The sequence below is a fragment of the Ostrinia furnacalis genome, unplaced genomic scaffold, assembly GCF_004193835.3.
Source record: "Ostrinia furnacalis isolate ACB-3 unplaced genomic scaffold, ASM419383v2 OfSCF5357, whole genome shotgun sequence".
In the NCBI taxonomy this organism is placed as follows: domain Eukaryota; kingdom Metazoa; phylum Arthropoda; class Insecta; order Lepidoptera; family Crambidae; genus Ostrinia; species Ostrinia furnacalis.
In genome coordinates this window covers 290385-318136 of record NW_021135596.1, presented here as the reverse complement: position 1 = coordinate 318136, position 27752 = coordinate 290385, and the positions used below count along the sequence as shown (strand labels likewise).

The 27752-nt window shown below is 39.7% G+C and overlaps 1 protein-coding gene across 4 annotated transcripts in view; it reads left to right on the top strand.

Moving 5' to 3' along the window:
- Positions 1-27752, top strand: part of pros (homeobox protein prospero) — a 103507-nt gene that overhangs the window by 56785 nt on the left and 18970 nt on the right. Inside the window, exons 4-5 of one of the 4 annotated variants that reach the window (XM_028315891.1) lie at positions 24927-26707; positions 26879-27511. In XM_028315891.1, the coding sequence (XP_028171692.1) occupies positions 25003-26707; positions 26879-27511 (2338 nt within the window). In that variant the 5' untranslated portion in view covers positions 24927-25002. Of the gene's footprint in view, positions 1-24926; positions 27512-27752 lie in introns of all 4 variants that reach the window. The other 3 variants (XM_028315892.1, XM_028315889.1, XM_028315890.1) reach the window with 3 other exon arrangements.

Sequence of the window (27752 nt, the reverse complement as noted above, 5' to 3'; positions counted from 1 at the left end):
ATCTGTTGTAAGTATTTGGTTTAATTTTGAACCACATCGGGGAAGCTTTCCTCTACCTACATTTTAACTGATGGATTACGATCAAGCTGAAGGTAAAGCGAGCTTTACCGACATTATTCATCCACAGAGGAACTGACTATCTTACCTCCAACTATCGAAAGGAAATAAATGTCTAATATCATGCTCAAGTATCCAGAGACAGGTGTATATGTATACCTAACCTAGTTTGGGGACCACTTGTTCATCATCAACCATCACCATCATCATTTTAGCCATAGGACGTCTACTGCTGAACATAGGCCTTGTAGACGTAGTTAGTGATAATTTATAATCTTTGTTTGATTATATTATTCAATTCTCTTGACTAGATGTCGACTAGAAGACAAACCCGTCATGAATACTTAACCAGCTTTAAGATCTAGTAAAAAAATATCAGTCACAGACGTTTCTTTACTCACACCAATCTGAATCCCAACGAGGCGAAGCGAAGAAATTTAAAAAATTCACTCCAACTACCGCACTGTTTGCTGAGGGCGCATTTAAACCGATGTTGTTCTTGAGGGAGGCGGTCGAGTGCTTCCGAAGGCTCAAGCCTGTACATTGCAAAATCGCCTCTATTGCTAAGGACGTAAGAAGCCACCATTTTTAGCTTGACGTGCCGTCGCCTGTACCTCCCCGGTGCGTGGTGACGAGAATTACGGAAATAAATGAAGAAGAAGCTCTTGCGACGACGAATTTATTTGGGAGACGCTAGGTTAATGATGTGTTTGCAAAGCCTGAAAGTTATAGGTATATTTTTTAAAATAGTAACATTAACAAGTGAAACAAGTGTTGATTTGATCCATTCAATGACTCACGAAAGTATTTTTTTAATTTTTAATACCATTTGCGTGATGTAAGGCGACCAAGCACCTGAATTTCATTGAAGTCATGACATTTTTATAAGCAATATTGTGTAATATTATCTCTAAGTTTATAATAAAAAGTTTTATTAAAATCCGTTGAGTACTTAGCGTGAAAAAGCAACAAACATTCTTTCCCGTATCAGATGTCACAACAATGGCAATAAACCCAGGGCCAGATTATTTCAATCTGAAGATTTAAAGCTAACATCAAAAAGCCTGTAAAAGCCTAGAATCTAAATCTGTCTCTAGGCAGACAGGTAAAAAGGGCAGTAAGAAAGCAGCGCAGACGGGACACAAAGAGCGCGCGTGAAAGGGCAGACAAAGTCATGTATCAAGTTCACTCGCGGAGGTTAACCAACCGTCCTCCCAGTACAGTTGCACAGGTAAACTAGAAGGGTATCTTTAGTCTTTAGGGTTTACTTGGCGGTCAGTGGATCAGTAGTAATATATTTTTGGGTGAATAACCGGACTCCTTGCCTTTTAAGAGGAAGTTTGAGTCTCAATTTATAAACATTAATATGCATGCCGAATGAATAAATAAATGTTTGTAAAACACAATGTTGCTATGCCCAAACAGGGTCTATGTTTGAATATAGATTGTTTATGACCTTATGTACTATTCTTCAATAAAACCACCGACTAAAATAGGGGTCAAAGCGCATAATTATTATTACGAAACAACACTCGATTCAAGCTCAAGCTCATTAATAACCATCTATGCTTAAGATTTTTTACTGTTACGTATTAAGGACCTCGTTTATTTGACCAAGTGTACCTGTAAACGACGCCTTACCAGAGGTAAGATTCAGACAATACAAAGCACAATAGTAACGCAATAGCTGCTCACAGTTATCAGACCGGACCACTTTCTTCAGCACAATGCTGCCTAAAGTTACCGCAAGGTTAAACTGGGAAACAAAACACTCGAGATATTTTTGTGAGGTTTAAAGTGTCAGTTGACTGACGAAAAAAGTATACAAACCTTTTTCTTAGCATTGAGGTGAAGGTCACTACAACCTTTTTCTTAGGTGGCATGTTAATTTATTTACAAAACCCTCTATAAATAAATAAAGAGAAAAAAAACCTTTTCTTCTTTTTCTTTTTGGGAAATGCCTAGTGTCAAATAAAGTAGATATGAATGCTTTAGTTGCCAGTGTTGATGGATAGGTATTAATGAGGGCTATCGTTTTTATACTTAACAGTTGGCACCCCTGGCGATTGACAGGAACTTACTCTACAGTGGCGCCATCTTGATGAGTGCAAATGCGATAGTCCTACCACTTTAGCACTCACCAGATGGTGCCACTGTCTTCGCTACTAGCAAGCGACAGGACCTTACTCTACAGTGGCGCAAACTGGTGAGCGCTAAAACGATAGCCCTCATTAAGCAGTTTTAAAACAAAACACAACCTCCTAATCATCATTTTAGCCATAACGTAAGGACGTCTACTACTACAATAGGCCTCCTGGAATGATTTCCATATTGACCGGTTGTACTCCTAATACCTACTCGTTTTAGAGTTTATTTATTTACTTAAAAAAAACTCAAAAGCATACAACTTTTAGAAATATTGTATTACAATGGTGATGAGAAGTAACCAAAAGTTAGCCTTTTTCAAAACAAAACTAAAACCATCTTAAAAACTGCTCAGACCCTATTTCTATTCAAAAACAAACTACTGTATACCTATAGGAAAAGTGTAGGGACGTCTCATTTGTAAAGGCTGCAGATGAAGCTTCAATATAACCTATAGTCGTCCCCCTCTTTATTTTTTCTTCCACTAAAGTCTAGGCGGCAAACTTAGGGGGTTTGTCTTACCCCTTTTGGGGGGTCCTTCAGGCCCTTATCTGTTGTAAGTTTGTACAACGTGGATCGCAGGGCGCCCCCTTCGGCGACGTATCTTGACTCGTGTTGCTGGTAAACTTTGAATTTTGGGCAAAGAAAAAACTAGCCTTGAATGTTTTATTTCTTGCAAAAAGATCTTGGGTGTATTTTGTTATCATGATGAAATGTGATAAAGAAAACGTCACAACATAAAATTAAATATGACTTAATGGTTCGTGTGATACCGACACTTACGTCTACTCATACAAACCGTGTTAATTCGTACTAGGATTTGAGGACCACTAAACCTAAACTCTATATTAAAAACCGCACATACATAAAATGAATACTAAGGAAACTTATATTTTTCACAAAAAGGTACAATAACAATACCGACAATGCTACGCACAGATTGTTTCAAACTGACGTAGGTATTTAGGTATTTCCGACTGTAGTTTAAATTAGGGAAAAGGCCAAAGACTTATAGTTTTCCTATCCTATTATACCTACCACCAAAAAAAGTGTTAAAAAATATTTATTTTTGCAAGTAGGCTTTAAAAAGCACTTACTGTTACTAAGATTATCCGGTCATTTCCTAAACAGCCGTACTATGCACACCACCTGCGACTCACTCGCATGCAAGTTGCATCTTTTTATTTCCCGGCACAAACGGCCACAATGGGCTGATTAGCCGGCACAACTAGACCCGGACGGCACACCAAATTGATGCTTAGGCTTTATAGAAATTAAGGCTTTTTAAGCCTAAACCACTAAACCAAATTGATGCTTTGGGTTTATAAAGGAATAAGAGACTAATGGCACTTGAAGTGTTAGGAGAATTATGTGTTTCTTAGACTAAACTCCTTGGAGAAGGGTAGAAACATTTAAAAAAAATGTTTTTATTACAATCAGAGATTCGACATTTGAAAATGACGAAAATACCTGAAGTTTTCCAAACTAACACCAGCACCAAAAATGATTTCCAGATACTACTTTATAACCGCAAGTTTTCTTAGAAGTTCAAACATGCTACGTAAGAAAGACAACTAAAGTCTGGTATAATCCTGTAAAAGATTTAAACTTTAAACCAACAGCCAAAACTTTACTCGAATTTAAAGCACTGTTTTACGTTTTAATTCTCATTACGTAAACGAAGCGAACGAAACCAACCGTTCGCAATAAAACTTCATACCCTTTCCAATCGAGTGCAAAAAAAATACAGATCTTCCGAATCACTATTAAAAAGTATGAAAATAAACCTCTGGACGGTTCTGAACCCTGTAATGCCGAGCCTTCCCGGCCCGGTAAGATTGACAGACGAAGGGTTGAGGCGGGGGGCGATAGGGGGTTGAATTGAAAGAGAGTGGAAAAAATTATACGTGGCAAGCGACGCATCTTAACTTTCCAGCGCGCAGCCACACGGGTTGAGATTTTGAATTTGGAAAATAAGGGATGAAAATTGGAATTGACTTTTTTTGGAAAAAAAATCTTTTTGTGTTCCCGGGTGCTCAGAAAAGGGCACAAAATAATACATGATAAAGAATTTGAATTACAACTCTAAATTGGTTAAGTAGTTATACGAGTAGGTATGAAATGTAATGAAAGTAGCAAAAATATGACAATTATTAATGTGAAATATTCCACAACACTTTCCTTCAAGTAACAAATACATTATCCCCATCCGTATTTAACAATTTTAAATTATTTTCGGCCGGTGCGGTTACAAATATAATTTTACCTCTACTGCTTTGAGACAGGAAATCAGTCACTACTAGTGACTGGCACTTGTTAAACATTTTATAGAGCAGTTACTTACCAGTAGGTATTAACATCTTCTCAGCTTCATTTCAGCACTGGCCTATTTATTGTCCGGAAGCAGTGGTAGGGTTAATACTAGGACGTGTAAAAGTGATTTTTAAAAGCCTACTTGCAAAAAATAAATGAGTTTTTGTTGTATGTAACTAACATAACATCCAGAAAACCACAATAAAACCAGCCGAACTCGTCATTACGACCCGTAACATGCCCTCACAAGCGGAACACGAATGTAATTAAAAATATATATGTATAACAAAACAAAAAGTCTGTCAACTCCTTGCACTTTTCTAAGTATGAATTATGCCGCTCGGTGTATTCGTTAAGGGGCGGATCCATTCATTCTTTTTGTCCGCAGTTAAGGAGGTCCAAGGGGGGCCCCCTCCCCCTGAACTTGCGACTGAGGAATATTTTTTTCTAGACTACTCGACGATGCTGGAAATCGACACACTTGCCGTAGTTTGTTCCGCTCGCTACAGCGATGATAGTTCGAGTGACTTTCGTTTTAGTTCGTTATTTTTGCGGGTTTAGTTCGTGATTAATTTTAATGTGGACTCTCAGACTTCCGTAATTGTTTTAATTTGAGCGTCTGGTTATTTTGTTATGTCATTACCGGGATAATTATCGTACAGTTAAATAACTTTGACGGCGGGTTGATGGGTCCTTACATCATTATTTTAAGAAGCTACGCTTTCGTAAATGTAGCGTTGAATGAAATTAAGATTTAAAAAATCTCTTATAAGTGCTACTACGGGCTATTCTCTGCCATCACCCTTTTAAAATGTATAATGTGGTAACAAACAAGTACATAGCTTTACCTAAAAAATCCCTCACTGAAAAGCATACTCTCCTATTGGCAGCTGTATAATTATTTCCAGCAATCAAAAAGAAACTTCCACATNATGATAGTTCGAGTGACTTTCGTTTTAGTTCGTTATTTTTGCGGGTTTAGTTCGTGATTAATTTTAATGTGGACTCTCAGACTTCCGTAATTGTTTTAATTTGAGCGTCTGGTTATTTTGTTATGTCATTACCGGGATAATTATCGTAAAGTTAAATAATTTTGCCGGCGGTCTTTACATCATTATTTTAAGAAGCTAGACACTTCGTTAAATGTAGAGTCAAATGAAAATAAGAAATTAAAAAAGCTTTTTACCCGACTGCGCCAGAAGGATGGTTCTGTTTTTAAAGTTCCATCACAGCCTACTCTTCTCCTTCATAATCAACTAGTGTGGTGAAAAATAGGAACATAGTTTTATCTTAAAACATCCCTCACTGAAAAGCACACTCTCCCAATGGAAGCTGTATAATTATTTCCAGAAATCAAAAATGAATTTCCACATTATNAATCAAAAAGAAACTTCCACATAAAACTTTTTATCGATATAAAATCTATCGTATCATTCCCCTCCCTACCAGCAAGGAGGTTTAAGACGGTAATGAAGTGAATTCCTCCGCTCTTTGAGCCGCCACCTCCAACACTTCCTTGAGCCGCGAATGACGTCATCCCACTGCATCCCAACATCTACTTGTCTTGTGTACTTTACGGGGAAATATTGCACCTGCATTAATTTTGGCATGGAAAAAGATATTATTTTGTCTGATTTAAGGCGAAAGATGGTCTGAAACTATTTGAATAGAAACTGGCGACAGTGCATCAGAAACATTTTGAGCACTTATTGTGACAATTTTATAGGTATTTATGTAAAGAATAGACACGTAGACCACATTATACCAACATAATTGTTGCAAACTCGACTATATTACAATAACTATACATACGATAGTTTGAAGTACCGCCGTCTCTACCTTTGTGAAATACAGCTTGCAAAAGTCTAAACAGACTTTAAGTCCTAAATAATTTGTACTTAGGACTTAAAGGACATATCTGTTTGGAAACTACATTAATATTTATAGTAAAAACCATTGCCCAAAATACTCCAGCAAACATAAAACCATTCAATCAACGATAAACAAAGGCAGGTACGAGTAATTGCACGAAAGTGCAGAAGTTACGAAATAAAGGTTATCTTGCATCGTACTTAGCGCAAGTCTGATCAGATAGCGGGCGTTTCTAGGGAATTGCTCGAAGTGGATGCGTTTTACAAACCAATCTATTATTGTTGAAAAATCGCTCTTATCTCAACTGCTTAAGATCCCAGTGTTGAGCTTTAGGTGCCGCCTGTACAGACAAGTTACGAATAGTTCAGTCCTTGATAGACTAATTGTGATAGTTACTCGTAAGTCGAGTTATTTGAGTACTTATTGAAAGTGGAATTAGTACGTTTAGCCAGTAACTAATACTGTACGTGCTACTTAGATCTGTGTATTTTTTTGACGTACACCTAACTCTATCTGTGAAGACCGTGCCACAATGTTATTATTGTGTACGACCTTCCTATATGTATAATAAAAAATACGAACATTTCATTTCCTTGGCAATGACAAATACGACATTCAAGCTTCGATATGATTAAAATTCATACAAGGCATATTTTGTAAATTATTTTTTGCGACTTGTATGCAAACTATTTACGAACGTGAATTCTATCGTCAATACGAACTATGATATACAGAGTTATATCTTTACAGAAATGCTTTAATATCTCGCTATTACTTAGAGATTCATACTTTCACATAAATACTAAGGCTGGGTTGCACCATCTTACTTTAACTTCAACAAATTTCTGTCAAACGCCATACAAAAAGCACCGGTTATAGTTATGTATGGCCACGTTTAAAGTTAGGTGATGCAGATTACCATCACCTAAATGTAAAATTAAAGAATGATTAACGAAGATCAGATTGGATATGTTACCAGCTGTTATTCGTACTTCACGAACTTCTCAAATGCAACTCAAGTTGTTTACAAACTGACCTCAAGCAATATTAACCCTTCTCTAAGTTGTCCCAAATCAAGTCGCTTAGTAGGTACCCAAAGTTAAGTTGAGATTAAGACGCAAATGTCTTGAAGGTTAAGTTGGTAATGGGAGGGTGTGTTTTAGCAATTAAGAGGTCACAAATAGGAAGAACCTTGTAAGGCATTATACGTAGAATCTTGTAACATGAAATGAAGAAATTGTTATGTTTAAAGTCACTAAAGAGACTTTAAAAGTTTTCAGAATGTATATTTTCATTTTGGTTGTTACCCTCCTTTTATTGAGTACCAAAATAGCATAAGCTTGTGAAAACAAACTTTAATCAAGACTGAAAATCGCGTGAAATTTTATTACAATGTGTGTCTGGCGTAATACCTATCTCATGATGTGTGCGTAGGTATCTAAAAGCTGATTAAATGCCGTGGGCGCAGCGTTATAAATAATGTCAAGGGCGCNAGAATAGACACATAGAGCACATTATACCAACATAATTGTTGCATACTCGACTATATTACAATAACTATACATACGATAGCTTGAAGTACAGCCGTCTCTACCTTTGTGAAATACAGCTTGCAAAAGCCTAAAATGTCCTTTAAGTCCCAAGTAATTTGTACTTAGGACTTAAAGGACATGTCTGTTTGCAAACTACATTAATATTTATAGTAAAAACCATTACCCAAAATACTCCAACAAACATAAAACCATTCAATCAACGATAAACAAAGGCAGGTACGAGTAATTGCACGAAAGTGCAGAAGTTACGAAATAAAGGTTATCTTACATCGTACTTAGTGCAAGTCTGATCAGATAACGGGCGTTTCTAGGGAATTGCTCGAAGTGGATGGGTTTTACAAACCAATCTATTATTTATTATTGTTGAAAAATCGCTCTTATCTCAACTGCTTAAAATCCCAGTGTTGAGCTGTAGGTGCCGCCTGTACAGACAAGTTACGAGTAGTTCAGTCCTTGATAGACTAATTGTGATAGTTACTCGTAACTCGAGTTATTTGAGTACTTATTGAAAGTGGAATTAGTACGTTATAGCAAGTACTAACACTGTACGTGCTACTGAACCAAAAATATTGGCTCTATGTCTGAAATGTAAAATTCAAGAATGATTAACGAAGATCAGATTGGATATGTTACCAGCTGTTATTTGTACTTCACGAACTTCTCAAATGCAACTCAAGTTGTTTACAAACTGACCTCAAGCAATATTAACCCTTCTTATCTGTCGTCTAAGCTGTCCCGAATCAAGTCGCTTAATACCCAAAGTTAAGTTGAGAATGAGATTAAGACGCAAATGTCTTGAAGGTTAAGTTGGTAATGGGAGGGTGTGTTTTGGCGATTAAGAGGTCACAAATAGGAAGAACCTTGTAAGGTATTATACGTAGAATGAAGAAATTGTTGTGGTTAAGGCCACTTATTTAAGTGACTTTAGAAGTTTTCAGAATTTGTAGTTTCATTTGGTATTTACCCTTCTTTTATTGAGTACCAAAATAGTTTAAGCTTGTGAAAACAAACATTAATCAAGACTGAAAATCGCGTGAAATTTCATTACAATGTGTGTCTGGCGTAATACCTATCTCATGATGTGTGCGTAGGTATCTAAAAGCTGATTAAATGCCGTGGGCGCAGTTATAAATAATGTCAAGGGCGTATCTGTATATTTTAGTTTTAAATACTGAAGTAGTAAAATTTGATTATGCCCTCTTTTGTTCACTATTAATAGTAATAGCATTATTAAACTTGTTAGATATAAAAATGAAAGATAATAATCCACAAGGTGAACAGATGACCTCGTAAAGGTTTCAGGAAGGCGCTGTACTTATCAGGCCGCTGCCAAACAACCAATCTGAAAATCATTGGGGGGAGTTCTATTCAGAAGTGGACGTCCTGTGGCTGAAATGTAGATGATAATGCAAAATGAAATGTCTTATTTTTTCCCTTTTTCTTTATCCACAACGAGGATGCTCTTGGCCAGTATTTTACCTGATGGAAAATGTGGATCAGGCCGAAGATGTACTAACTTTGCTCAATCTAAAGATCATAGAATTATCTTATCCCATTTCGTGTGCCAAATAGTGACGTATTCGCGGTTATTGCTCTACTTAACCCACATAAATATTTACCACTCCTAGACGAGTGTTAGTCATCGCAAAAGACATAAAGCCGTCCACAGACGCCACAACAACGTGAGTCAGCGTTTAAGCGCCGCGGCCCAATTGTCGCAAGACGGCGTAGGATGTGGCAAAGGTTAAATCCATAGCGTCACATCCTCGCGCGCTTCCTGCTTAGTCGCGTCTAATTGTCGCGGTGTGTGTACGCGTATGGGTGCCTTTATGCTATGAGAATAGACGACTTTTTTAGGCTGTGACATTCATAAAATTATTTTTTGGTTGCGATGCTGCCCATGTCGGCTTTTTCTTAAATTAAAATGATCATCTTGAAGAGTATCAGTAAGCAATGTGTTGGATTACAGATTAGTTACGAGAACATGTGTTACATCTAGAAGTACAATAAAGTTAAACTCCATCCTTTTTTTAGAAACTTTCACTCTAAATATAAAATTCAAAGATCACGAGTCCAGTCGTTAAAAATAGACAGATTTTTGTTGACTTCTTTCAATAGGTATATTTTTTAATCCAAAATACACTCAGATATTCAAGTAAATATTCTACAGTTTCCTTGCTTCATCCTGTACATCTGCTTTTATTAGGCTGTGTCCGTCAAAAAAGTGTCCAAATGCGTACACGCAGCCGCGAAACCATACGCCGCGTGAATTGAGCGCGCGGATTAATTGTACAGAGGATATTCCTTAATGAGTGATTAAGCGGGAAGAAGATCGTTTGTGGGTCACGAGGCAGATTTCACAACGGGGTTCACTTTGAGCGGGCCGTCTTGTGAGAGATTACAACTGGCATAGACAAAACATAAAAATATTTATTGACTCAGATATCTGGATTATGGAGTTTAACAGGATCTAATTATCTAATCATAAGTATGAATGATTATTTAGGAGAATGAATGCATTTTTGCGACTTACTTCACTTATTGATTTATTTGCGTTAAAAATACCTACAACTTCTTTCTACTTTCAGAGGTTCTGATAAACCTACAAAAGTACTCAATAAATGCCCGAAATGTAGAGTCATATAAATATTTTTGAACGATCAGTTAATTTAAGCCTTCAATCACTTAATAACCAGAACTTCTTGCACGATATGTAAACTTTGGAACTAATAGGCAAGCTACGCAAATTAAGTGTGTAACCTCTGAGCTGAAAGAGATTAGTGGTCTACGAATGTAAAATACTTCAATCTAAATATATAAAAGGAGAAACTGACTGACTGACTGACAGATCAACGCACAGCCTAAACGGCTAAACGTAGGCACTTGAAATTTGGAAGGGACATAGCTTAGGTACCGTAGAGGTGCACTAAGAAAGGAATTTCCGGAATTCCCATGGGAACGGGAATTAGCGGGAAAAACGGGATTCACGCGTACGAAGTCGCGGGCGGCCGCTAGTCTCTACAAAATTAATAAAAAAAATATTAAAAAAATAACTTCGTACGATAAAACTGTCTAGGTATAGTTTTATCGTACGAAGTTAGTCAACTATTTTTACCATGACATATTACTTTAGATATAGTGGAGCAGGACGGAACTAGTCTGACGGCCAATTGCGCTACTTTAGCCATAATTATGGCAGCCCGAGATGAGGTAATTAGCACTAAAATAAAACACCTCATCTAAGTATAGGACAACAACACGCCACTTTTAAAACATTAAGTGATAATGAACTTTATGAAATGAACACTTATTTACAGTTACGTGAAATATGTAAAGGTCTATAGTGACATCTACAAAAACCTTCACTAAAATCTGGTTAAATAGAGCCCACATCAATTTGAAAATGCTGTGGAAAACCATTGCCTTTTTTACTGAGCAGAGTTAAGGGCTACTATTATTACGAAGAGGAAAGATTTAAATGTTTGTTTGTTTGTACTGAATAGGCTCCGAAACTACTAAACCGATTTCGAAAATCCTACATCATTTCTGACAAACATAGGCGGTACGAAGTTCACCGGGTCGGCTAATCTTTTATAAATGCATGGACTCTACATTGAGCACACTTGCAGCTGAATATCCAACCAACTATTGATTCTTTAAATGTCCTTTAAAAACATTAGTGGCGAAAGTATGAGAAGTACTTTCGATCACCATCATGATGACACTCTAACTAGAGTTGTTTTTAGATCATGAAATCTATTAAAATGCCAAAATTAATCTTCAGTTAAAAGTTATTTTGAGATGGAAACATCTCCCTTATTCCGTGCTTCTTCAAGTATTCGAAGTCATTCCCTATACTTTTTAATGCCAAGCTCTACCTGAGACGGTCGCAGTTTTCCAAACACCCCAGCTAAGTTGAGTCCGCAACCCGTACAGTTATTACCCGATATTACACTTACGAACAACCGCCATTAAAACTGCAAGCAACTTATCCCTTACATATGCATGCAGTTGCAGTTTCAGCCGGGTCATTTATAACCCAAAGTCTGACTCGGGATGTACGAATGCAAGGAATGGAGAGCGAGCCAAGTGAGCCAACTTGTTCGCGAGTTGTAAAGCGGTGCACGTTACTGCACTGAGGTTTTATTGAAATTTGTACGTTTGCACTGTAGTTTGGAATTGGCTGTTAACATATTAGAAGTGTTAGATGTGTAGTTTGTTACCACGGTATAAATCAGCGCTTATGTAATTATGATTTTGATTATGAATGAGATATACTTAATAGGATATCAACCGGATATATAAGGACTTAATAATGAACAAGAGATGTACGAGTAGGTATAAGATGGAAGGTAAATAAACTATAGGATTTGTTGAATGTTGAGGATGATAAACTAATTATGTACCTGTAATTTGTTGTATTTAAACATAGAACCTAATGATTTCCAGGTTAAAATAATTAATATTTTTTATATCAATTGCGTTATTAATTATAATTGGAAAATAGTTTACCATCCGCTATAACCGTGTGTCCCGCCGGAATTCAGACCTGTACAGCCTTCGGTATACTTTGGCCGGTGGCCAGGCGTCTTTTTGGCCTGAAGATGTCGTTGCGCCTTGCGACACGGGCGCATCAGTTTTGCGGCTTAATCGCTCGTGTGCCGCTGCCTTTATTGTTAGGGTTATCGCTCTTTGAGACTTGTTCGGGTATGTTGGGATACTTGTGATCTTATAATTGCGAATTGTGTTGTATAATCGATTTTGTTGTGTAAGATGTTGAATTCAGCAAATTAAACTGTAAAGATTTGTCTGTAAGATTTAAACTTAATCTTTAGAAACATAATTGTAGCGTTTAAGAAACTACAGCCGCTTTATACTGGAGACGAACCTCAACTTCGAACTCCTCTTACGTTCTTTTAATTTAGTTGCGGGTTTAATGACAGTAGGTACAACTTTCTCCCGGGACAAACTTGACCTTCATTGATTGGGTTTTTATCGGCGAACAAGCTGTAGACTGGCTACATAGGAGTTGCAGTGGTGGAAACGAGAGGTGGGAATAGTCCCGAATTCACTAATTACTCATGGTAAACAAATGACTCCCCAAAATGACATATCATAATACCAAATGGCTGTCATCATCTTCAAATAAATACAACTTGACCTTAAAATCGTACAGAATGAATCAAAATCACAGCACGTGGTATCTGTACCAGCACACCAGCCTATATTTTTCGTTGAAAAATAACCTCTATTCCAACTGCATAAGATGCCGCAGTGTGTGGCTTGACATGCCCTCGTGTGTACTTAGGCAATTGTCCCGCTGGGGTCCGCGGGCAAGGAACGGAACCCTCAATTGCGCTAACGAGGAAACAATCTTGTACGCGCACCGGTTGCCGACGGAACTCTAGCCAATCTCGGCTGGGATTGAGCTGAGTGTTCACTGCAGGCAGGATAAAGGCATATTTTTAGTCAATACCATCTGAGCATATCCTTTTCTTCGACTTAAACTTCTTTATCTTCTCAAAAAAATCTGTTAAGTGTTCTTTACCCAAAGTAGCCAATCTCGGCATAGGTAGAGCTTAGTGTTCACTAAAGGCAGGATATAGGCATAATGTTTAGTCAATACCATCTGAGCCAGTCTTTTCTTCGACTCAAACTTCTTAATTTTTACAAAATAATCTGCTAAAATGTTTGCTGCATGATTTCTAACAATCATTAATATTGACCTCATCATCATGGATATCAAGATCTTGTTTCAATTCAAAAATAATAGTTACATAATCATCATCATCATTTCAGCCATAGGAGGACCACTGCTGAACATTGTCTTATAATGATTTCCAGATTGGCCAGTTGGAAGCATAAAACAAAAGAGTTACGTAATAAATAATAATTAAATAATAAACAGCCATATAACAAGACGAAGGAATTTTCGCGAACTAAATAATTAATTTCCCAACGAATATTGTAATTATGCAAAATATTTACTCCAACTGTATGTGGAATTCGCTCTTTACGGAGCAGTATTGATCCTACCCATCAACTACAGAGTAAACCAAATATCTGGGGGCACGGTAGTGCCCCCGCCAAGTCGAGCTACAGTTATCTGCTACAATTTAATTTGATTATTTCTTGTAACAAAGAAAACCAAGCGACTAGCNTGATTATTTGATAATTTAGCCAATTGAAAAATATCTGTATCTGCAATCGAAGATAATATCTGTGACTTTTTATTACGGACTCGTTTGAAGATCTTGACCAGAATCCTGATCTTGACTGTGGGGAAAAGAATATTACTTTCTTTTACTTAAATAACAAATAATGAAAGGTAGCATGCGTTAAATACCTATAATACCATTATGGCAAAAATCATTGAGCAGTGCTGTATTTGTGACTGTAGCTTTCGCCAGCCTTCAAAATACTGAAACAAGTTTAAATATCAACGATTTGATATTCTTTCATCTGTACACCAAGCCTAACATGATTGTTTGGGAGGAAGAGACAATTTGATCGGCGTTTAGCCTGGAAGCAGACGGTAAGTGCAAGAGCGCTAAGTGCCGGCGTGTTGTGACTGCGCGCGTGGATGTGGCCAATTTAAACGATAGATACGTTTACTATTACTATTCCAATTTGTTCCATGGACCTTTTGATATAAAACTGCCTATGATCTTGGGCGCGAATTTTCTAAACCATCAACATAATCTAAGTCTGGATACTTTTTAATTTTGAATTCTCTAAGAATATGATTATACAAAAATATTGAACGCTTTAGGACTCTTAATTAAATAAAGTGTCTTTAACCCTAAGGGGAACAGAATAAATAAACAAATGCTAGCCTCTGACTTCATACAGCAACACTAGGTACTAATTACCAAAGTTTAAAAGAACTTGTTAACCTCTATCTTCCAAAAATATTTATCATCTTGAGGAACCTATGTCCTGCAATTTGACACGAAGTTATCTCTGTATTTAAGCAAGAAAAAAAAGCAAAAAAATATTTTTGGAGATAACGGCGTATATTTTGTAGCGTTCAGTTACAAATTAACGATTTGTTATTGCAATAACATTTGTTATCTACAGGACGTAGTCATTGTTCCTTCAAGCCGTAAAATATTTAATTCCCAGTGGTCAAACTTGACGGATATGTATAATGGTGGGCCGATAGTGTTGTTTTTCCTTCAATAAACAATAACTCGTGTTTCTGTTGATAAGAAACGGGCCAGATGTGTGGCCGGTTGGTGGCGCGGCCTGATACATGAACGAACGCTCTTGGGATGTTTCTAGAAGGAATTTTATAAAAAATAAACAATTCATTTGTAAAATGTCATTTTGTAAGGCTGAGTTGCACAACCTTATTTTTACCGTGACTATAACCATAACCGGTGTTTTTGTATGAAGTTTGACAGACTTTTGACCTTTGTTAAAGTCAAAGTAAGATGGTGCAACTCAGCCTTAGTGTTTAAAAATGTAGGATTGTAGTAGCAGACGCAGCAGGGAAGCATTGACGTCAAAATTAAGACGAACATGGGTTTGACTGGTAGTTATTTCAACATCATTTTAAATGGTGCTATTTCATGGAGAGACTTTGTTGCAAACTGTATGCCATTACAACCATTGATATGCCTGGTATCAAGAACTATAATAGATTGAGAGAAGGGACGAAGAAGTCATATAAAAAATATCAATAAAATTCGCTCTGTCCCTGACAAAATGACTAGAAAATAACATAACTAAGATTAATATGGGTACTAAATGGGTACTAAATAGGTACTAAATATTACTTGTGTTGACTATTGTTACTAACGCTAAAGCTTACAACTTATGCATCACAATTAAACTGTAACCAGATATATTTTATCGCTTTTCTGTTCAGGACAAACGGACAGAAGGACGATAAGACCGCGACTAGCCGTTTCGCAATCGTCAGAACGTGCGATTATTTTTAACTTTATTTCTATTCACATAAGAGGTATAGTGCTTTGTTAGATTGGACTCTATATGGTAGATATCTTTCACATGTGATGGGCGTTGACGACTGGTGTAAGTTTTCCTTATCGCTGGTATGGATTTCCTACTTTCTGTGTGGGATGGTAAACAAATTACTTAGTCATTAATCATCCCACTCTTCCTTTCTTTAACCCTTTTGGGTTTGAGTCCAGCGTTGGGACTTTGGGAGTTTAGGTCAAATCCTCTATTTGCCTCTGGTAAATTAAAGAGCGTCGTCCTCTTACAGTGGAGTCTTAATAATCTGATGATGATGATACCTATACGTAGTGTACTTAGAGCACCCGCCCAAATAGCACATGCACGAATAGCACCTGGCCTAGTCCACGAAGAGCACCTATAGATATCGCTAATCGTGGATTCAAATTTATTTTTACATTTTGTCCACGAACAAAGAGAACAAATCCCTATCAATAGGTGCTCTTTATGGACTAGGCCAGGTGCTATTTGGGCATGCTCTAAGTGACTACATCCATTTCAGATTCTAAGACTTAACTAACTAGGACTAACTACTACTTGTAATATTATTATTTAATATCTCGGTGGTCTTGATACATTTCAGGAAACAAATAATCTTTAGTAATTTTCCTGTCGCATATCCCAAAATTTCTGGCCTTGAACCGTACCTACTTGATTAGGCACTTATCTGAATTTTGAATACTACCGAATACTACCTTTGAATATTACTGAAATTAGTATTACTTAGAACATCAATATTTCCTGGTAGGTAATTGCTTTATTTATTAAATTAAATATATTACTTGATTTTGTTCGTCGACATTTTTTATCGCTCAAATATTTCAATTTTGGTACCTTTCCAATTATCACGATAATATAGGTATTCCGTATATGAGTCAGTTTTAATTATCTTCTACCAGAGATTGTATACTGGTGTGGTGACGTGAAGATGTTAGCTAATTCCTCCCTTTTGCTTTTAGTAAATTAGAAAGAAACGTCTTCCTGCAATAGAGTCCTGCATATGAGGACATTACACTATACATATATTTTTGTCGGACGTCCACCCGCAAGGTGGACCGACGACCTGATAAAGGTAGCAGGAAGGCGCTGGATGCAGGCCGCTACCAACCGAGCGATGTGGAAGTCATTGGGGGAGGCCTATGTTCAGCAGTAGACATCCTGTGGCTGAAATGATGATGATGATATTTTTGTAGAAATGTAGCATCTGTCACTACCACATTAGGTGCCAAAGTTGATGAACCGTCTACATTATTTAATTTAGGTATAGCTGAAACCTGCAACAAAGAGTAATTAAAGTTTTTCCAAGCGATGGCGTGGCGCTCTCTCGTGTCTACGTGTCCATATTGGCCATAATATTATGTCATTACCGATACCGCGGTAGATACAGTCGATCTCAGACTACAGATATATTTTTACCGCAAAATAGCACTTGTGCCAAACTTGATGAGCCGTCTACATTAACTTTAGGTATAGCTGAAACCAGCAACAAAGAGTAATTAAAGTTTTTCCAAGCGATGGCGTGGCGCTCTCTCGTGTCTACGTGTCCATATTGGCCATATGTCACTACCGATACCGCGGTAGATAATACCGCTAATAAGTGCCTGTCTTCCAACACCAAGCGGTAGTGGTGGACTGCTGTCGATAGTTTGCAGTTACAAGACGATCGTGTCGATAAAACATAGACACATCGTCATGACCTGAAAGAAAGGAATTTAAAAGAGTGTGTGAATAACGAATATTTTTTCGGTCAGTATAGTCGTTGTGAATTTACAGATGTGTTAGTCGATCCAATTTGACAAAGTTCAATATAAAAATTACTTTAGCTGTAGTTTATCTTAATTCAGATTTTATAAAGTACGCATTTTTTTTGTTGATTTTTTGATTTGGGACACATTTAGGAAATTTCAGTTTTCAGTCGCTTTTACAGCCATCTTATTTTCGACTCTTAAATTATCTTTTCTTATTCACATCTTGATCTAATTTAGTTACATCGACAAGAAACTCAAGTGTCCACTTTCCTTCAATTTTAAACATATTATAGCTTTATTCATAAAGAAAGCAACCCATATCGATATCGAGCTTCAGCCGGCCGCCCTGAGCGTGATCTTATCGCTCGTTTTTATTCTCGTGATACCCGCCGATAAGCCGGAATGTCCTTTTTCATAGAACGCGGTAATGGCGCAGGAGGCACGCCATCCGAGCTTCATAACTTATGCATGCTGATTGCTTGCCTTCACCCTTTACTGGACACCACAGTGGTTTTTTCGTTATCTATCTTCGGAATATCGATATCTGGGGTTAGAGGGCTTTACATCTCTAATTTTGGCATTCGAATACTTGATGAGAAAATCAATGGCAATCTGTAGCAAGATTTAGAAATTGATCTAGGTTTAATGGGGTACAGTTATCTATACATATGATATTGAAGTTTTTAAGATACTTGGTCTTTGAAAGCTTGAAGATAATCAATATTTATTATACGTAAGTCACGTCATTATCAGACATGGAAGAATATATCAAGATAACAAAATATTTGATTCCATCGCCATATTTATGCAATGGAAGCACGACGGACAGACATACATATTGCAGGTATACGAGTGTAGGTACGGGACATGAAAATTGTCTATATCACGCGACCAAGGTGACCCATTACGTGCCTATCTCTGCATCTGCAGCCTTCGACGATCGCCGCCATTTTGATTTCGAGCTTGCTTTTGTTTTAAAATTTATCGGTAGAGTCACGATTCCTTCATTTTCCTCGTGATTATTCTTTATCTATTAATTACGCATTATTTCAATATAAGCTCATTTTATGTTCTAGTCTTAGATATTGTAAACATAGAAGAAAAAGTTAGTCAGCAGATCTCTACTTTTTGCCTCTTTTAAGATCATTTCGTTTCGGATTCTGCCAGCATAAACTTTTTGTATTTGGTTTTTCATCCCAGTATGATTCCGCCCACTATGCTAAATTTTAGGTCCAAAACAACATAGTTTTGTGTCAACAAAGTTATCGAAAGTCGACAATAAATTACGGGTTTATCAAGAAACGCGAGCGGCGTGTGCGCACCGGATAAACGCTTTAATTAATCTACTCAGTTATTTTTACGCTCTCGCCAAATTAATTATTTTATTATGACGTGCGATTGCGTCATCAACTAATTGGTGGATTTACAGAAAATACATTAATGTATTAGCTATAGCTTTCAATTGATATACAAGACAACTATGCAGAAGCTTAACGAATTCTTTCATACAAATCGACATAAATTTGAGAAATCTATTACCTTCCAAGATTTACAATGATATTACTTAATGAGTAGCTGACACAGTCTAAAAATAGATCTAATCTTCTAGATAAGTTTATTTATTTATTTATTTATACTTCAATGCCAAAAATATTAACATTAGGCGAACTTAATGCCATAAGGCATTCTCATCCAGTTTACCTTTGGGTTATGCAGAAAAATTAGTTTGGCGGTATAACAAAAAAAAATTTAAATAAAACAAAGCGACGGCAAAACAAATAAGCTACATATACACATACATAAATAATATATAAAATAATATAATAAATAAATACATACTAAGATGATAGATATAATGATGGATGACGATAAGTTAAAACAGAAATCATTCATGAAGATGATTTGATGACATTTGGAGAAAGTGGTTATGGACAGATTTTTTGAACGAAAACTTGCTAGAGGCTTGCCTGATATCTTCAGGCAGAGAATTCCAGAGCCTTATGGCCTGGAGACGGAAGGAGTCGGAGAGAAAACCAGTTCGGTGAAGAGGGGTGGAAAGGACAGACTTATTAGAAGAACGGAGCTGACGTGAGTGCGTTGAACTGAGAAGAGTGAACTGTGACTTGAGATAAGATGGGGAATTTGGATCATTCAGGATCGAGAAAAGAGTACATAAGATTCTGACTTATGTACTCTTTTCTCGATCCTGAATGATTAAGTTCAATCCAGCATCTCCATAAGATATAACCAAAAGCAAGCCTCTCTTGACTCTGTGAATAAAATACGTTACCAAGAACAAGCCCTAAGTTTTACAATAAACGAATCCAATTTCCTATCAAAACATACTTATTTAAATTCGTAATTTCACCTCCTTTCCACGTCAAGTCCACCGTGACCGTGCCATATGGCAGCTGACCATAAGTTACCGGCAAATTATGGGCAAAGTAATTGCAAGGGTAGCGCATTCCCACGCATTTCTGTACACTTTTCACCCCCTACCCGTGCCATATGGCTCGATGGTATCACTTATTATTTAACTCGGAGCTTAATGAGTTCTTTGACATGAAGATGTATTGGTTGGTGTGAGAAAGACATGGAAATTAATTGGTTAAGGCAAAGATAAAATAGATTTGTTGGGCACAATTATTCGCACACCCTTAAGCGTAAAAGATAAGAATTCAATTAATCCATTTTAGATAGTATAAATGATGTAAATATTACTATTTGCTACTTGACTTTTGGTAATTTGGTAAAATAAACATAATATTTTACTTTTAATTTAATTTTAGTTTAACTTAACAATATTAAGTACCTACCTACTATGTAGGTAATATACAGGCAAAGATAGTTTTCAGTAAAAACAGTTGGAAAGAAGAAGTTTCTTATCTTAATGAGAAATTATAAAGTTATGCCAAATTGCAAATTATTTATTTATAGTTGGCAAATGACGTAGTTAAAGTAAGAAAATTCTTAAGATCAAGACACCTTTTTACAAAATGTTCTAAAAAGGCCTCATTCGCGCACTGTCAGGAAATTCTCCTACACCCTGTTTGCAGGCCATGAGAAAATGTACAGTCGGAAAGAAACGTTTCCGTAAAAACTAGACGTCGTCAGGTCACGCCAAATTAAGCAAGGGTGCGTTGCAGCGTAGTGATGTCCTTGAACAGGGCTGCATTCGATATCGATATTTGGTAATTTGTTTACTACTTATGATTAAAAGAAGGGCTAGGTATTGATATAAAGATATCGAAATGTGAGAGTCTAATCCAACATTTACGATTATCCTCTGAGTGCTTATTGGTTTTATTGATTTATCCTAGTCCTAGAGTTTGTAATATTGTATCTTACACATTTTTAGAAGAGTTGGTCTAAGAGTTTGGAGTTGGAGAAATAAAGAGCGGAAATATAAAGTGATTAGAAATTATTTTGACGAGTTTTTTCTTCATCGTGTTTACAAAAAAAGGCACCTATTATTTTTAATATCAGAACAATAACTCTTCAATATTTTATTATTCCACATTATTCTGTATTTTGCCATCATCATATTTTAGGTAGACTTAAATCCAGACTCTACTTAGTCCAATTTCAAAGCTTTAGCTTCAAAGTAAATCTGGCAATGACGTAGNTAATGACGTCACTCAAATCATCGACACCATTTATGCAGGTCATCACCACCCTACCAGTGCGATATGGACGAAAATCAACAGGTCGTGTCGGTGCACATGCCAGCCTGTAGTGTTATGTAGGCCGATTTACATCTTACGACGATGGCCAGTGAACGTAGGAATTGATTCGGCAGCCATGGGTACGGATAATTGCTATTGCTATATTGGTCTGATGGCCAAAATAGACCTTAAACGCTGCTCTGACATCGATTGGCGAGCGATAAGGTTTCAGGCTGTTTCAGTTACAACATTTACCTTAGGTTGCACCATTTTACTTTAACTTTAATAAACGTCAAAAGTCTGTCAAACTCACCGGTTAAAGTTGTAGTTATTGTTAAAGGTAAGGTGATGCAAGTCAGCCTTAATGTCAAGATTTGATTCCAAACCACCCAGGTACCTAAGTAACTGTATAGCGCAAAAATTATAAGGACATGAAAAAAAAATCCTAAAATTGTGTGGACAGCTAAAGTCCTAAAACTACCACAAGGACAATCGATTCTTTTATTTTTTTCAATTTTTTTTAATTAAGTGTACAGTCAACGTTCAAATCGCGGTGTGTAACGCACCCTTATAGGGTGCGCCTGATCACAATTTGACATGGCATTGTTTATTCATGATCCGGTCATAACCAAAATTATTTCCGGCAATAAGGCATTGCGATACATGCATTCCCAGACACAGGTTTTGAGGGGGACCTTATTGGAAATTGGTCTTTAAATAAACAAATATTGTCTTCTAGTTATTTTTCTAAGAATTTATTAAGTGGGTGTGATTTGAAAATTAAACTTGCCTTTAAAAACTTTACATTTTTAATTAAAAAAATTAATAAAAATACTTTATCTGCCTAAGTATCTGCCCGCCCTCATCAGGTAGAATAATTTGTAAATTGTATTTCTTTTAAAAGATTGAAGAGTTTCCTACGCCCGCGATATGCTATCCCGAAGTGGCAGTAGAGCAAGCCTGAAAGAAGGGTAACTACTTATACGTACATCCATACGTATACGAATACGTATGTATATCTTGTCCTGAAACGAACCTATACAATTTGAATTAATATAAAAAGTTGCTAGAACTTGCTAGCTTAAAAACTAACAGAGCATGGAATCGCCGCGCCGCGCCGTATGAAAACCCAAAAAAATTGATCTTCCAATGAACAATGGAAAAAGTTTCTAATGTCATTGAACTACGATGACAATCTAGTGTAGTCACGGAATTATTATAATTCAAGTGGGCCCACGTAAATCATCACGGGCGGTGAGCGCCAATAAAGCGGTTTTCACCATTGCATGTACCTGTGTCGAAAGTACTACGACCTGGCGGACAATATAAAGAACCGGATACACCGGAACAATTTCGAGACGGTTCAGCGAGTCACATACCATGTGACCGGTAAGTAGCACTGACTGTCCCCCTCACGGGAAACACAGCAAGATTCGTATGTCATCCCAAGTTTATAAGGTTTAGAATGGTCTGTGGTGTAGAGTAAGGCAGTTGTTTGCATCTCGCAATCTCGCACTGTCGCAATCGTACCGAAATGACCACAAATTACGTGGACATAATGATCGGGTGCGATCGGCGTCGACTGTACAGCAATTACTGCGAGCTAGCTCTGGGAGAACACGTGTTAAAAAGGCAATCAATTAACTATTTCTATTACTGGTCCGTGGAAAAACCATATAGCTTCTGAGGCAGTATTATTTTAGACACAGGAACTAAGAAATACGTTTGTGTAGGCATAAACGTCTGGAAGGCAACGTTTATTTTAACGTTAACGTCGGTAAAAGGCACGTGTACCTATTTTTTGTAACCATCACTTTAAACATCATCCCTAGACTCCATTTGCAGTCAATTCTTCAAAATTTCAACTGAATAATACTGAACGAGTTAACCAATAACTTTCCTAAATAAATAAATAGCATATTAAGTAGAGCTGACCATTAAGTTACTAAATATTTTAGCCCCCCAAGATAAGGAATAATCTAATTAGAAAAGTGATTTTTCAGCGTGAGGCAGACTATTTGCGGTTGCTTCTTCAAAAGTGCAACTAAAAACACTAAACGAGTAGACCACTAACTTACTAAATATGTTTGCCCCCCAATAATCCAATTAGAAAAGTGAGTTTTCAGCGTGAGTGTGCCGAGGCGTGACGGCAAGTGGTCACGCCACGCCATCGGAAGCCAGCATTGATACCATCTCATTGTGCGCAAATTGCTCCGGATGTTGTCAGAGACGCAGATCTGTGAGAGTCCATTACACTAAGGCGGCTAAACGGAGAGACGAAACAAGACGTTTTACGAGAAAAAAGTCGGACGATTCGATTGCATCAAACGTTTTAAAAATCAAATCAGAATATAAATAAAATCTATAAATAGCTTAATCTTATCAAAAATACAAGATCTATTATTATTCCATTTCAGTAACTAAATGGTAGAGTCGACACAATAATTGACAATACAACCAAAAAATCGTGTAAGCTTAAATAACGTGGAAACGATATACAAAATGTTACTAATACTGAAGTTCTTGGTAAATACTGTACATATTTGCGATAAAAAACATTACTAACCCTTAACATAAAAATAAGTTAGGTAATTAAAAAAAAGTGAATCAACAAAGTTCGAAAATTATGATTTCATAAGGCTACGAAGTGTGAAATCATTTAAAAAGTGTTGATGCAATGTAGGCATTTGAAACTATGCAAACATGAACGGGACAGTTTGATAGACAATTTCATAAGTTATCAGATAACAGTGACTATAAAAGTGATCATGAAAGTCAAACTAATATAATTTAGCGACTAAAATAGCGTTTTAAACTCAAAAATCGTAGCACTGTCTAAAACTGTATGATACAGAGAAGTTGTCGACAGACTGACGGAAAAGTTTCGTGCCCCGTCCAACAGCGGACACGGCGGCAGTGGCGCATGTCTCACAGAATTATTTCTGACATTTTTAGCTTCATTGTCCTCTCTGAACGGAGTCACGGTCCAAAAGGAATTAATGCCGGCTACATAGCCTTTGTTATGTACAATGGACATTATGTATCTGTGCTGGTAAGATAATCATCGATGGGCGGGTTGCGACAGACTGAGAGTAAGCTATAGCTACATCTCTATCTTAAGTTATCAAACGAGCACAAACATTGTGTACAACCAATAATTTTACCCATCATGAATACGGTATTATTAGACGGAAAATTTCAGTTATCTAGAGCTCGGATCGCGCTTTCCTTGTCCTAAGGCAATTTTGTTACGCGGTCTACTTTTTGTTTTATGACCAGTCATTAGGAGAAATTATCCTACCACCTGGCTGAAACTCATGTTTATCGATATCAAACAATAAAATTTAATAGTGTTCGATTTGTAGATAAAATCGTAGTATAAGTGTGCACATTTCTATAATATTTATAAATAGTACCTAACACTTAAATATTCATGGCTACGTAGTATAATTTTTGTATGGAAAGTTGCTAGTAATATTTGTTTGTATTATACGTAAGACATCCGGCGTGCATCGCGGCACGAGCGGCGCGCAGTGCACGCCGCCGGCGCACGGGCAGGTGTGCTGATCGCGCTCCCCTCTCTGTTGCAGAGCGGGCGATGCGGCTCGCGTAGCGCGGTGGGGCCCTGCCCGCCGCCCGCCCGGCCAATCGCGGCCCGCCTCGCCTATGATGTCATCGGAGGAGGAGGCCGACTCACACGCGCTCTGCTCGGATAAACTCCTAAAGAAACAGAAACGCGCGAGACAGCGCGTGGACGCCGGTGAGCCGCGCAATTCTTATTCCACTCTCGCGACGAACGGACTCGCGCCCGCGCGCGCCGCACACATGAGCGGTGGACTTTACGGCGCCATATTCGAGGGCCGTCAACACTTCGGGCTTTTCGGACCGGGTTACGCTCCGGCCGAAATGCTCAACGAACTACTTGGTCGAGCGCCCGCCGATGCCGGCGATGAAGCCTCCGGGGGCGACTTCGCGCACCGGATGCTCCGCGACATGCTGCAGACCCGCAAGAAGGAGCTGCTGCGGCTCTCCCCGGACAATAATAATGTGCTCGCGAACAACAACAACGACGAGCCGAAGGGCGAGCCCAAGGACGAGCGGCCGTCCTCGCGCGACTCGCGGCCCGACCTGGACGACGCGCTGCTGGGGCTGGACAGCGCCGGCGACTCGCGCACGTCGCCGCCGCCCGCCGCCGACGCCCTGCTCGCGCCCAAGTCGGAGCCCGAGGACCGTGACAGTGATGCTCAGCGTTCCTCCCCGCGACCGCTGGATGTGAAACGTGCCCGTGTTGAGAACATTGTGTCGACTATGCGTTCTAGTCCCGCGCCTCAACAGCCACAAGTGAACGGTTGCAAGAAGCGAAAACTGTACCACCCGCAGCAGCACGACGGCGCCGCGGAGCGGTACGGCACCAGCCACGGCAGCAGCGCACAGACGGTCTCGGACGACTCCGAGGACGACGGTGAGCGACACCCCCCCATTCAACAAAAGTTAGTAGAAAAGAACGCCCTAAAATCACAACTTAGAACAATGCAAGAGCAATTAGCAGAGATGCAAGAGAAATATATGCAATTATGTAATAGAATGGGTCAGGACTCTGAAACTGTCGACAACGATGGTGTTTCTAGTGATATCGAACAACCCGAAGATACGGTGCCTAAGTCTGAACCGGCTTCGCCCGCAAAGGAAGTCCCTCCCCCGATACCGAGCAGCGCCGCGCCAAATATGCTGTCACAAGTGATGAGCAAGATGATGTCCGCGAAGATGCACGCGCACGCGGCCGCGCACCCGCACCTGCCGCCCGGCTTCAACGGCGCTCTGCCGCTGCTGCCACATCTACCGCCCACCGAACACCTGCACCCACCGCACCCGCACCAGCACCTCAACAACGCCGCCGCCATGTACCTGAACGTCAGCCAGAAGCTGTTCCTGGAGCAGGAGGCCCGCATGAAAGAAGCGGCCGAACAGCAGCAGCAACAGAATAATCAGCAGCAGAGGCCACAGTCTAATCAACACTCGCCTCAGCAGCGACAGCTGGGACCGACACCTAAACCACCTCTATCGACAGAACTGGCTGAAAGATTAGATGCGATACGGAGTAGTAACGCTGGATCGGTGGGGCCGGTGACCGGCGCCGACCTGGAGGGATTAGCCGAGGTGCTCAAGAGCGAGATCACCGCATCGCTGGCTAGCCTCATAGACTCGATAGTGACCCGCTTCGTGCACCAGCGCAGAATGCTCGGCAAGCAGTCGGAGACGGCGGCCGCGGCGGCGGAGCAGCTCAACAAGGACCTGCTGCGGGCGACGCGCATGCTCGACAGGAAGTCGCCGCCGCCCAAGGCGCCGGAGAGGCCGTCGGGGCAGATGTCAGGTAACACACCCGTCCACCACCCGGGAGCGCCCAACGGCGTCTCGTTCATGACACACAACCCGATGTTGATGAGCCAGATGAACGGCCCCCGCGCGCCGGGCGCTGCGGCCTTCCAGCTGCACGCCGAGGCGGGCGGGCCCGGCCACGGCGCTCAAGTGCGGCCTCCCGCAGGCATGTTCCAGGCGCCGCCGAAGCCGCTGGGGTCGCTCTACGGGGCGATGAACGGCCACTTCGAGCGCGAGTCGAACCCCGAGCAGAACGAGGCGCTCAGCCTCGTGGTCACGCCCAAGAAGAAGCGGCATAAGGTGACGGACACCCGCATCACGCCGCGCACCGTCAGCCGGATCCTGGGGGAGGGAGTGGGCCAGTCGCCGGAGACGAAGTTCCCGGAGTCGCCGTCGCCGCGGCCGTACCCGGGCGGCATGGCGCTACCGACGTCGGTGGCGATACCGAACCCGTCGCTGCACGAGAGCCAGGTGTTCTCGCCGTACTCGCCGTTCTTCGGGGCGGGCGGCGGGCTGGCGCGGTCGCCGCCGGCGCCGGAGCGGGACTCGCCGCCGCTGCCGCACGCGCCGGTGCTGCTGCACCCCGCGCTGATGGCGGCGGCGCACCACGCGTCGCCGGACTACCTGCGCCACCACCACGCGCACCACGCGCACGCGCACGCGCACGCGCCGCTGCACCCCGCGCCGCACCACCCGCCGCACCTGGACGCCCAGGACCCGCACTCCGACTGCAACTCCACCGACCTGCCCTACGACGGAGTCCAGCCTACTATATCCTTTTTAAATAGATCACTCGAATGTACGTATCCAGCTGTATCATGCAACAGATGATGCGCATACGTAACGTTCAGCATGTACTGCCTAATGTACTGGCAACATGTTGAGCGTCGCGTCCTGCGCGTGAATTGTTGCGTAGCAAATACACAGCTGAAGTATACTCGCTTTCTAATCCGGGTCAACTCGACGACGTTAACGAAATCCGAGCTAATACCGTAGGGCACAAATCCTTCCCCGCAAATACCCACAGATATCTTATTTCT